Genomic DNA, 13,226 nt, shown 5'->3' with positions numbered 1-13,226 from the left:
AAGAAGTTTAGGAGCTGCAGTCAGATGAGCTGGGAGTCAAATGTCAGCAATTTTTTTTTTTAATATCCAAAAGCTTTTTTTTCCTTTTAGAAAAAAAAAAAAAGAAAAAAAAAAAAAAAGACTGCATAATTTAAAAAAAATTTCAAGTTAAAATTACTTTTGTGTAACACCAAGTAGTAGCAGCTCATCTTCTATATATATAAAAGCGAAAATGTGTGTATGTATGTATGTATGTGTGTTTGTAAGTCTGCTAAAAACTTTCGACAGACAGAACAAAAATCCACAAATTTGGTCTCATATGAAAGCCCAACCCTCTGGACGACAAATATTGAATTTTTGGCCCTAAAGGTCCACTCTAAATTAGTCAGCTGACCCTTTTTCTACAGGGAGGGGGCCAAAAAAGCGACATTTTAACGATATTTATACGTAATTTAATAAACGCTGAGTCATGTCACGTGACCTTGATGTAAGCAAGCTGTAATGGCAGGTGGATGGATAAGAGTTTGTTATCGGTAAAAAAGGTGTGACTATCATACACATCAAAATATTAACTTTCACGTTATGAAAACGTTACCAAAGTTATTAGCAGGTTAAAAATAGTTAGATACGATAGTTAAACAAAAAATAACAAGCTAAAAATGTGAAGTAAAAAAAAAATATGCTTAAAAAAATATTAATGATCGATGTTTTTACAAAAAAACAAAGCCAAACGCCATTTTCTTTTTTAATAACACTATTTCTCTTTAGAGTAAGGAAGACGAAGAGAGAGGGAGAGAGACACACACACATATATATATACACACACACACACACAAACACAGAGGGAGAGAGAGATATGTCTAGACAGGAAACGAAATTCGTTTTACTATGTTTTAAGATGTAAAATGTGAGTGAATGGATTTGATCACATCCCAGACATAAATCCTCCTTATTTTCGAGTAACGTTTGTTTCTCTACAGCTTGAGATTCCAGGTATAACCTCCCTCTTATTTTCTTAGTGGGAGGGGGGGGGGTGAAAGATGAGACCACTTGAATTCTAAGAACAGATACTACACTTTGATCTTAACCAAAACACCAAGTAACCGTCTTATACAGCTTAATTTTCTACCAAGCATTATCAATTATTATTATAGATGCATAATTTATATTTATCGATTAAGATGTCATATTCCAAAAATCACATCTGAACTAAAAACATTATTTAGAAGACCATCCTTATTTTCGAGTGACGTTTGTTTCTCTAAAGCTTGACATGCAAAGTGGTGGTGGGGGGGGGGGCGAAAGATTAAACTGCTTGAATTCTAAGAACAGATACTACACTTTGATCTTAGTCAAAAGACCAAGTAAAAAAAAGATGCATATTATATATTTATTCCAAACATCACACATCGCTAAATTGCTGATTCCAAATTCTTAAATAAAAACATTATTATTCAGAAAGCCATTCTTAGTATTGGGAGGTTATGTTTTTTATATAATCTTCAGTTAAGGAGGAAGGGTTTTAAGTAATTCATATAAAAGTATTATGTACTAGTAGATTACCCGACGTAGATGGAAATACATTGAATGTTTCCTAGCAGAATATCCAGCGTTGCCTGGGATCGGATAAGATTGGTTAATATATGTACTAGCCCAATACCCAGCATCGTCCAGGATTGTATTAAATAGCTGTACTAGCAGAATACCCGACGTAGCCCAGGATTGGATAAAATTGGTGTATATGTACTAGCAGAATACCCAGCGTCGCCCGGGATTGTATGACATAGCACTAGCATGACATATGTACTAGGAGATTACCCGGCATGGCCTGGGATTGGATAAAATTCATGGAATTTTTACTAGCAGAACACTCAGCATCGCCTGTGATTGAAAAAAATTGGTTGATATATGTACTAGCCAAATACCCAGCGTCGCCCGGGATTGCATTACATAGGTGGATATATGTACTATATAGCCTGGGATTGGATAAAGTAGGTGTATATGTACTAGCAGAAATGCCGGCGTCGCCTGGGATTGTATGACATAGGTGGATATGTACTAGCAGAATACCATACGTGGCCCGGGATTGTATGACATAAGTGAAGTATAGGTCCATATCAGCTAAACCTTGGATCTCAGTTGCAAGATTGGTCCACTATTCATTTTGCATTCTTCGGGTTTCCTGTTGGACTTTTGACCGAAGCTCGGCTAGCTTGGCACGTGATGCTGGAGTTGGATTTGCAGTCACTGCTTGCTGTTGCCGATTTTTTTCTTCAATTAGTTGATGAATTCCATCAGACTGCTCGTCAAACCAGTCTCTATGTTTTCTTCTTGAGAATCCCAAAATGTCCTTGGCGTATTGAGGAGGACTTCACAGATGCTTTCCCATTTTTCAGTTAAGAAAGCTGTTGTTATGGGATCTGCTGCAGGAGTTGGTAAGGTAAGACATTCAGCCAGTTCGTTTTGTAGAGCAGCTCGTGTTGTAATGTTGTTGAGAGCTTTGAGGTCAAGATGTTTTCTGGGAGCTTGACGGCGAGCTGGAGGCCGGATCTTAAGAAGGAAAATAGAGCGGACAAGGCGATGATCTGTCCACCCATCTGCTCCCCTCATGGCTCTGGTGATTCTCACATCTTTCATGTCATTACGTCTTACAATAACATAGTCAAGTAGGTGCCAAATTTTGGACCTAGGATGCATCCAGGTGGTCTTGAATTTGTTTTGGAGCTGGAACATGGTATTTGTGATGGACAGATTATGTTGGGAGCAGAATGTTAAAAGACGCAACCCATTGTCGTTACATTTTCCAACTCCATGATGCCCTAGGACTCTCTCCCAAAGATGCTGACTGCTGCCCACTCTTGCATTGAAGTCCCCAAGGAGAATGATCTTATCTTCTTTGGGGATTGTCAGCATGATCTCATGGAGTTGGGCATAAAATTGGTCTTTCAATTCATCAGCTGAATCTAGGGTTGGTGCATACACATTGACTAGGGTAGCGTGACGTTTATTTGATAAGGGGATACGCCAAGTTATTAGCCTCTCATTGTGACCCGTTGGGCTCTGGGGAATGCTGTTGAGTAGCCTGGTCTTGATGGCAAAGGCAACTCCATGGATGCGAGGAGCACCCCTATCCAGGCTCTTCCAGAAGAAGGTGTATCCCTCTCCTGACTCGGTGAGGGAGCTCTCATCCGAGAATCGGGTCTCATTGAGAGCAGCGATGTCGATGTTGTACTTCTTTAACTCATATGCAGTTAGAGCTGTTCTCCGTTTAGGTCTTGAGTTGTTGTCAAGGTCGAGAAGAGTACGCACATTCCAAGTGCCAATTATTAGCTTCTTAGTATTATTAGGACCGAGGTATGGGTTGCCACGACGAGGCTCGGCTACCTGTCCATGGAGAGTGGAACAGACACTTGTTTGGGTCACCTTTTCTAGACCCCTCCCAATTCAGGGTGGGCGGTGTGAATCCTGAAAAGGGCCGCCCAGTCACCCTGGGAGCTGCCGAAGGAGGCTGCAGTTCCAGTCCCAGCCATCCAGCGACCATCACCCCGGGGCCGCCTCACGTGCAGGGTTGGAGCTAAGGGCTGCCAGCAACAACCTTGCCTGCCCCCACCACTCCTTCCCCATCGCCGGAGGACTTGTCTTACCTGAATCGCAGTGTGGCTTCAGACAGGAGCGCAGCACGATTGACATGGTTTTTGTTGCAAGACAGCTCCAGGAGAAAAGCGTCGAGCAACACCAAAATCTATATATGGTTTTTGTAGATCTCGCCAAGGCCTTTGACACTGTGAACCGTCCTTTGCTCTGGGAGGTACTCGTCAAATTTGGCTGCCCACCAATATTCCTGGGTGTCCTGAAGGCTTTCCATAATGGATCTATGGCTCGCGTCTCCAGTTCAGGACTAAAATCTGAGCCCTTCCTGGTAGAATCGGGTGTGAAGCAGGGATGCGTCATTGCGCCCATCTTGTTTAATCTTTTTCTTGCTGCGGTTTCCAATGTTGCCAAACAGCAAATCCATCCTGCTGATGGGATCCGCCTCTCATACCGGCTGGATGGCAACCTCTTCAACCTGCGTCGCCTCCATGCCAGATCACGTGTGACAGAAGAAGCAATCCATGAATTGCAATACGCTGACGACACAGCTCTGGTGAGCTCATCTGAAGAGGGTCTTCAGCGCACCATCAACACTATCTCCAACATTTACTCCCGAGCTGGTCTAGCCATCAACATCAACAAAACAGAGGCACTTAACATATGTGAACACCGTCAGGAACCACCAATGTTCACAATCAACCAACAGCCACTGAAAAACACTCAAGAGTTTACTTATCTTGGCTCAGTGCTCACTGACTCCTGTGACCTAACAAGTGAGGTCCAACGGCGCATTGGTCTGGCTGCTGCAGCCTTTGGTAGACTCTCGCACAGAGTTTTTATGAACCGTAACCTCACCACCACCACCAAGGTTTCTGTCTATAGAGCAATCTGTCTCTCCATCCTCTTGTATGGCAGCGAGTCATGGGTGCCTTATAGACGCCACCTGAAAAAGCTAGAAGCATTTCATACCAACTTCTTACAGCGTATACTAGGTTTAATATGGTGGCACAGGGTGCCACACAATGAGATACGCAGGCGCACTCAAATGGACCCACTTGAAATAATTCTAACTAATAGACAACTTAGGTGGCTTGGTCACACCATCCGGATGCCAGCAGAAAGGCTCCCACGCAAGGTCCTCTACGGGGAACTTGCAGAGGGCAGACGCAACCCTGGGGGTCCACGTAAACGTTTCAAGGATCAACTAAAAACATCATTGAAAAAGTGTGGCATAGAATCCAACGCCATCGAACATGCTGCTGCTGATCGGAGAAAATGGCGAAACATCTGCCAAGAGGGCTTGAAAACTTTCACCTTCACCTATACCGACCGAGCAGAGCGAAGAAGACACCAAAGGCACGCGGCGCAGTGGGCAGACGGCATCTTCCCTTGTGCTGCCTGCGGCCGTGTATGCAATTCACGAATTGGACTCCACAGTCACCAGCGAGTCCATCAGCCGTAATCTATCTGGGACTGTTAGGCATGGTGCAACGTCATCGTCGTCAGCGACGGACTACTGAAGAGAAGAGAAGAGATAGGTCCGCATGACAATTTTAAAGGTGCGTGTGCAGTATAGGTCCGATTTGACAATTTTGAAAGTTCTTGTGCAGTATAGGTCCAATTTGTCAATTTTGAAGGTGCTTATGCAGTATAGATCTGATTTGAAAAATTTTAAAGTGCTTGTGCAGTATAGGTTCGATTTGACAATTTTGTAGGAGCTTGTGCTGTATAGGTCCGATTTGAAAAATTATGAAGGTGCTTTTGACGTATAGGTCCGATTTTACAATTTTGACGGTGCTTATGCAGTATAGGTCCTATTTGAACAATTTTAAAGTTGCTTGTGCAGTATAGGTCCGATTTAATAAAATTTTAAGGTGCTTGTGCAGTTCAGGTCATATTTGAAAAATTTTGTAAGTGCTTGTACAGTATATCTCCGATTTGAAAGATTTTAAGGTGCTTGTGCAGTATAAGTCCGATTTGAAAAATTTTAAGGTGCTTGTTGAGTATAGGTCAGATTTGACAATTTGGAAGGTGCTTGTGCAGTATAGGTCCGATTTGTCAATTTTGAAGGTGCTTATGCAGTATAGGTCTGATTTGAAAGATTTTTAAGGTGATTTTGCAGTATAGGTCCAATTTGACAATTTTTAAGGTGCTTTTGCAGTATAGGTCCGATTTGACAATTTTGTAAGTGCTTGTGCAGTACAGGTCCAATTTGACAATTTTAAAGGTGCTTCTGCCGTATAGGTCCGATTTTACAATTTTTAAGGTGCTTGTGCAGTATAGGTCCGATTTAAAAATTTTAAGGTGCTTGCACAGTGTAGGTCCGATTTCATAATTTTGAAGGTGCTTATGCAGTATAGGTCCGATTTGACAATTTTGAAGGTGCTTGTGCAGTATAGGTCAGGTTCGAACATTTTTTTTACACGGTGGTCACCACTTATCAAGGCCCGGAAGCCACTCAGGGATAAGGGTTATTGCAAGTACAGTACGTTAGTGTGGAGATTTAATGAAGTGTTTACTTAAGGGGGCAGTTCATTAGGAATTTGTTAACGTTGAACTTGAAGACATCCAAGTTGTAGTCAGATGGGAAGCAGGCACACGGAACAGAGTTCCACAGGCGTGCAGTTCTAAGAAAGAAGCTTTGTTCATGGAATCCACGTTTTGATTTAGGCACAGATAAAGAGTGGGGGAAATTTTTCACAGTGGATTCAGCTAGACGGGTGTTTTTCGTGAAAGATTGGCGAGGGGGGACCAGAGATTGGAGTTCAGACGAGCACCTGCCATGGAAATAACGATAAAACAAGTATAGGCTCGCAACGTCTCTTCTGTGGGAGAGAGGTTGCAGAGTAGAGAAAAGGGCATCCCCTACTAAGCTACGAAGTCTATTTTGTACTCTGTCAAGGCAGGATAGGCTGTTTTTAGCAGCTCCTGCCCAGATATGGCAGCAGTACTCCATCCTTGGACGTACTTGGCTTTTATATAGATAGAGAATTGCATCAGTAGTGAGATATCTTCTGGAGTGGTAGAAGGATCCCACCATCTTACCAGTGACCTTGGCAACAGACTTGATGTACGTGTTCCATTTCAGATCAGGAGTAAAGGTCAAACCCAGAAGCTTGTCAAAACACAGGGCCTCTCCCAGACGAGAGCCATCCATCCCAATCGATGCCAGATGGGGATCAGAGCATTGATGATGTAAGGATAGGAGTTTGGTTTTAGATGCATTAAAGGTAACCAACCACGTCTTCTCCCACTGAACCAGATCAGAGGAGAGAAAATCAGAGAGAACTTTGTCATTTACAGCCTTTGATGTGTTGCCGTAGATGGTCTTGTCATCAGCATAGATGTCAACGAATGATTTAAGTATGTATTTAGGGAGGTCATTGATGTAGATCAGGAAGAAAGTTGGGCCCAGGATTGACCCTTGAGGGACTCCAACATTAATACTGCAGGCCTCTGATTTTTGTCCATCGACCACTACTCTTATGAGCCTATTGGAGAGAAATGATTTAATGATTGAGAAAACATTTCCAGTTATATCGTAGCTGGAAATCTTGTGAAGTAGACCCTTATGCCATACCTTGTCGAAGGCCTTTGATATATCAAGAGCAATTGCCCTAGAAAGGAAGCCTTTGTCAAGAGATTCACTAATCCTGTGAGATATAACCGTTAACACATCTGCGGTAGATCTTGCAGAACAGAAACCATATTGTGTGTCACTAAGAAGGTTGTTTCTACTGAGGTGGTTGACTATTTCTCTATTTAATATGGAAAAAAAACGTTGTCTCATGATGAGTTCGGTTCTACGCATGCGCAAATGACGTCGGAACCTGATTTAGTTTAAAGATTAAAAAAAAACAATCTAATTTCATGGATGTCGTCTTAGCTCAGTTGCTTAGAGCGCGGCATCATTATCTAAAGGTTTTGGGTTCGAATCGTGGTGTGAGATGTCTTTTTTTTTCTATTTTTAAAATTCTAATATTGAAGCAGGGTTATTTAAGCCATTTTTCACGTAACGTTCGTTTTTCTGTTTCGCGTTTGCCTTACGTTAGTTTTTTTTTTTTTACTTAGCTTATTCTTAGGTTTTCATTAACACCCACCACCCCCGCTCGACCACACACACACACAAAAAGACCCGGGCAACGCCGGGTAACCCCTGAAGCCATTTTTCACATGTTTTTTTTTTGGGGGGGGGGGTATTTTTCAGATTTTTTAAAGAAGTTTTAACGTTCATTTTTCTGTTTTCTTTTTTTGTTTTTCCGATTTTTATATTTAATATCGTTCGTTTGCCTTACGTTAGTTTTTTTTGTGTTTTTTTTTTAAATATTTACTTTGCTTATTCTTATGTTTTGATTAACACCCCCCACCCCCGCCCGTGCACACACACCTCCAAACACCCAGGCAACGCCGGGTACCCCCCACTAGTAATTAATAAAATTAAAACCAATTTTTAATTAGTCCAGGAATTTCGACAGGTCCTGTTACTGAACTGACACTACTTGTCTCTTGAATGCTTGATTTTAAAATACTTGTTTTGTAGAAAACAAAAAAGAAGTATTTTTTATTTAGTATTTTTTCAGTATTATACAAATGTTTTTGTTGCAACCAACAGATGCAATTCTCCCGCATATACAGGCGGCATTTTTTTTGTTTGGCTTTAAATAAGTTTAAGATAATCTGCTGATATTCTCTAAAACAAACTAATACATCTGATTTTGAAAAAGATTTTCTGAAAAACTATCTTTTTCTTATTTTATTTCTTTTAGCGACAAAAACTTTGGAAAATGGGAAAAACATACAAGAGGAATCGGACAGAAACTTTTGGAGAAGGTAAAGTTTGATACGCTGTGGGCAAAAGAGTGATGGTTAGATTGTCATGGACATGATATCTTGATATGATATAAAAATAATGTTGTGCTGATGACTGTAGGACAGGAGAGAAATCTCATTGGCTGCCAAAGCGTATATCTATTAGGTAACTGTCCAAACTATTCTCTGTGACTCTGAAACCTAGCCAATGAGGGTTGCTGACCAATAAAAACTCATAGTTTTTGACAATGACTTTGTAACAATCTGCATTGCCTTCTGATCGATCAAGTGTTAGTAATCAGCTAGCAATAACAATTGAATCTGCAAGCACTCTCCTCTGCATTCTTGCAGCACCATCTTTGGTGGTTTGGTAATGATGCTCGTCATCAAGCAGGTGAATTGATCCAATTCTGCTCCTGCTCCCACTACCCAATTGATACAAACACGTTGGTGGGAAGTTGAAAATTTGGTCAACTACCATCAAAGAAAACTTCAGCAAAATTTCAGCAGAGCTTGTGCAGAACTGCATGAGTTTCTATGGCCAGACAAAGGAGGAAGTTAGTTTGACTAAATGTGAATGTTGTCAAAAGACAAGTTAGAAATTCGACTCCTTTTAGATTGGACAATCTCTTATTTTATTAGACTTTTATTATTTCTGATTTTCATAAATAACTTCCTCAACACAATCAGGTCTGAGATGAGTATATTTGCTGATGATACCATGCTCTAGACAAATCGAACACATACATATCCAAGGTAATTGCTGGATCTATAGAAAATGATTTCCAGACTGTAGTAGAATGTCACCAAAACATGGCTGGTTACATTTAATGCTATGAAAACAAAACTCTTTTCCTTTTAATAATTATAAGAAACCTTGCTAACCATGATTTGCCATGATTGATAGCCCGCTTCCCGAGAGTCCAACTTTCAAACTGCATTCACAGGTAGCATGAATTGGAATAAATACATAGAAGACACTGCCAAGTCTTCTGCAAAGAAAAGTGAACTTTCTCTACCAGGCTAGAAAACTTCTCACATCTGCTAATATCCTATCCTACAAAGCAATTATTTACCCATTTATGAAGTACTGTTACCATATCTGGGCTGGTGCATTAACCACTGGTCTTACCCACTTTGATAGCAGTCCAAAAAAAGTTTCTAACCTAATAGGTCCCACCCCTTCACAGTAGAGGTCCCCAGATTCCAGAAGGTTTTCTACTCTAATAGCTTTTTCCTCAAACTGCTTGCCTTTATAATTCCCTCTTTGCTCCATTTCCCTAACTGTACCAACATGCAGAAATTTAAATGTATGGTTAACAAGCTTCTCGCTGCACAACTCCCTACTAAGGATGCCTCTATAAATCTGGTCCGAATTTACATCTTAGTTGCAGTGTGCTTTGTTTGGAATAAAGTAAAAAAAAGATATGCACAATTAAATTACATCAATTTTTGATGGATGCTGTACTAAAAACAGAAGGCTGTTAGTCTTTCTCGACTCTATTGTTATTTCCATCAAAGCTTCACTTCTGGTTCTTTCTTGGAAGACATTCATAGCACGAACTCATCTTCATATCACAACTGAAAAGAACTTTCTTCCTCTATATACCTAACATCAAATGAAATTGTTTCTTTTCCTGAATATATTGCCACAGGATTGTTTCCATGTGAGCTACAACATGATTGTCTTCAAATTCAATGTCACTAAATGTTTGCCAGTCTTCTCATAATATTCTTCATCACCATACAACACTTGCTAGCATTCAAACAGTTATAAAACTAAATATGATGATGATACAACTGACAATCTAATCATTTCATTAACTCTCATCCTCAAGTGGCCTTTAGCTTTGATAAATGGTGATTCATTAGTATAAAAAATGTCTGTTGGATTCTCAATTTTTGTTTTTTGCTACAAAATCAATATTTGATTCTGAAAAGCCATTTTATTTTGTTTGTTATTGCTTTATGCAGACAACACCACAATTTATGGCAACACTTCAAATGCCAACAATGACCAACGTCTTTCTAATTCTCTCTCTTCTGATTTTGAGAACGTGGTGCAATGGGGAAAAAGGTGTCTGATTAATTTTAATGCATCAAAAGCCAAGCTTTTCTTCTTTCATCATAATTGTTCTGACCCCCACCACGCCCCAATTGAAATTAATGGCTATTATCTAGGGGAAGCACAAGGTCTTGACAAGCTTCTGGATTGACCTTCACTCCTGATCTAAAATGGAACACATACATCAAATCTGTTGCCAAGATTGCTGGAAAAATAGTTGAATCACTCTACCGCTCAAGTAGGTATCTCACTGCCTCACTCTACCGCTCAAGTAGGTATGCCCTAAAATGAAGTACTGTGGCCACATCTGGGCAGGAGCTACTTAGAGCGCCCTATTCAACCTTGATATAATTCAAAACTGGCTTCGAAACCTAGTAGTTAATGCCCTTTTTTCTTCTCTGCAATCTTTTTCCCACAGAAGAGACATGAGCCTGTCTCTGCTTTATCATTATTTTCATGGCAAGTGCTCGACTGACCTCCAATCTATGGTTTCTTCCTTGCCAAACTTTCACAAAAAAACAACTTTCACAAAAAAACAGCTACATCTACTATAAACGATTTCCCCCCACTCTTTATCTGTGCCTAAATCTAAATGCAGATATCCATGAACAAAGCTTCTTTCCCAGAACTGCCCTCCTGCGGAACACTGTTCTACTGGCCTGTTCCTCAGTTGAATACAAATCCAATGTAAACAAGTTCTTGTTGAGCAGTTCCCATAAATAATCAAATTCTACCATTAACAATTACTACACTACCACCTTAAATTCATTAACCTTTATCCTGGAGTGGCCTTCAGGCCTTGATGTGGTGATTCCCAAGTAAAATAAAAAAAGTTATTAAGAACAATGAAATATAATTCTTGCTAATGCCTTCCAGAAAATAATTTATCCAGTTAGATTTATTTTCATGTTTTCACCTGCGGGAGTGCTACATAAAGCAATCTTTCTTACCTTGACAGACTACAAAATTGATTTTCAAATCTTGTTGTTGCTGTATGGCATTCACTCTAGACAGGTTAATAAACTGACTTCCTCTGAAGGAGGAAGTGTCAAGGGAATATTAAATTTACAGGCGGTCCCGATCGCCTGTAATGGTTTTGCATTTTGGGTCAGGAAGCCAGTATCTTCAGACAACCTGATCTGATAGCACCAAATGCCATAACAGGTAGTACCACTTAGGGCCAAAGTAGATCTAGGAGCAATGATAACAAAGAGGTAACTCCACATTCTCCAAATGTAACCTCACCAATCGATGTCATTTAAAGTCATACCCAGGATCCAACTCCATAATTGTATCAAAATTGAGAAAGATATTGAAATCGTCCCATCACTAATATGTATGCATAACTTTTATTGCCTGGATTAAAGCTCGATCACATATGTGTCGAGATCTTATGCTTACTGTCCTGGGACTTGTATGGCATTTGATGGTCCTGAACATCCCATCACAATTGTATCATCAACGAGAGTATGCACATCTTTTTTGTTTTTTTTAATATAATGCTCACTGATTATATTTATTGCATAGATTGATTGACCAGATGTAAAACAGATATGGATATCATAAAACAAATGATTGACCAGACATAAAACAGATGTGGATACCATAAATGAATAGTTATGTTCAAACATCATTTAAATAAAAAAAAATGAAAAGAGAAATTTTGCTCACAGAAGGGATGTTGTTACTCTCTCTCTCTTTACTCCATTATTTTCATAAAAGGTGTTAAACTGACCTCAAGTCTTTAATTTCTTCTTGTAAGACATTTACAGCAAGAACTCTTCTGTCTACCATCACAAAAAAAAAACCCTTCCTTTTCCACTCCACGTGCCTCTCATACAAAGGTTTTCCTCATATCGGACAAATTACTGCAGGACTGCTTCTCTGCTGATTATGACTTGGTTATCTATAAATCTAACATCAACAAATTTTTGCCATGGATTGCTCCATAAACAATCAAATGCAGTTCATACCATTGATCAAATTTAGTACTCTCATAGTGTTCCTCATCTTTCTGCTGGCAATCATTTCCATCTCATTAACTCTTATTCCCAATAAGAATGACCAGAAAAGTAAAAAAAAAATGTCACAATTTTTTTTTTAATGGAAATAACTCTGTATTCATCAATGGAGGAGAAAATATTTTTGGGAAAAAATGGATTGTGACTATTTGTCCATTACAGATTTACTTTTCTTTATTTGTAAATAAAAAAAAAAAAAGTTAAAGCAATAATGAAATAAGTTTGAAATGTTTTCTTCTTTTCAAATGTGACTAATATTCTTTTGTGTCTTATGCAGATGGGTTACCAAAAAGGCAAAGGTTTAGGTAAATCTAGCCAAGGTATCACAGCCCCCATTCAAGCAGTCAAACGGAAACGTGGTGCTGGTTTGGAATATGCAGGTCCCGAGAGAACACAGCAATCTCTGAAGCATTTCCCTGTAAAAGACTCTGATGAAGAAGAGGAAAATGAATTCAAGGAAGAACTCCATCAATGGAAAAGGGAACCATCTTCGGTAAGTTTGTGGTCTTTCATTTTTTTTTTTATGTGTTTTTATAATACTACTTCTATTGTCAGTATAGAATAGTGTATTTCAAGCTTCTAACTCTTTTGTAATCTTGAAAATAAATGACATGTCTCAAGGAACTTGTAATAGAATATACTACATCCTCTTGTTCCTATATGGATTTAATGAATATTGTATTAACAAGTATCTTGCATCTGACATTAGTAATATTTTTATTGCTGCCTATTACAATAAACCTTTCTTTCTTCATTATACT

General features: G+C 39.4%; 1 protein-coding gene across 1 annotated transcript in view; it reads left to right on the top strand.

Annotated features, from left to right (window-relative positions):
- LOC145241522 (tuftelin-interacting protein 11-like) overlaps positions 1-13,226 on the top strand; it is a 97,359-nt gene that overhangs the window by 30,198 nt on the left and 53,935 nt on the right. Inside the window, exons 5-6 of the mRNA XM_080104565.1 lie at positions 8,337-8,400; positions 12,743-12,958. Of these exons, the coding sequence (XP_079960691.1) occupies positions 8,337-8,400; positions 12,743-12,958 (280 nt within the window). The remainder of the gene's footprint in view (positions 1-8,336; positions 8,401-12,742; positions 12,959-13,226) is intronic.

This window comes from Euprymna scolopes, chromosome 20 (assembly GCF_053919585.1).
Source record: "Euprymna scolopes isolate OS-2025 chromosome 20, ASM5391958v1, whole genome shotgun sequence".
NCBI classification, from domain to species: Eukaryota; Metazoa; Mollusca; class Cephalopoda; order Sepiida; family Sepiolidae; genus Euprymna; species Euprymna scolopes.
The sequence above is the reverse complement of the archived record's forward strand: the minus strand, read 5'-3'. Positions and strand labels throughout refer to the sequence as shown.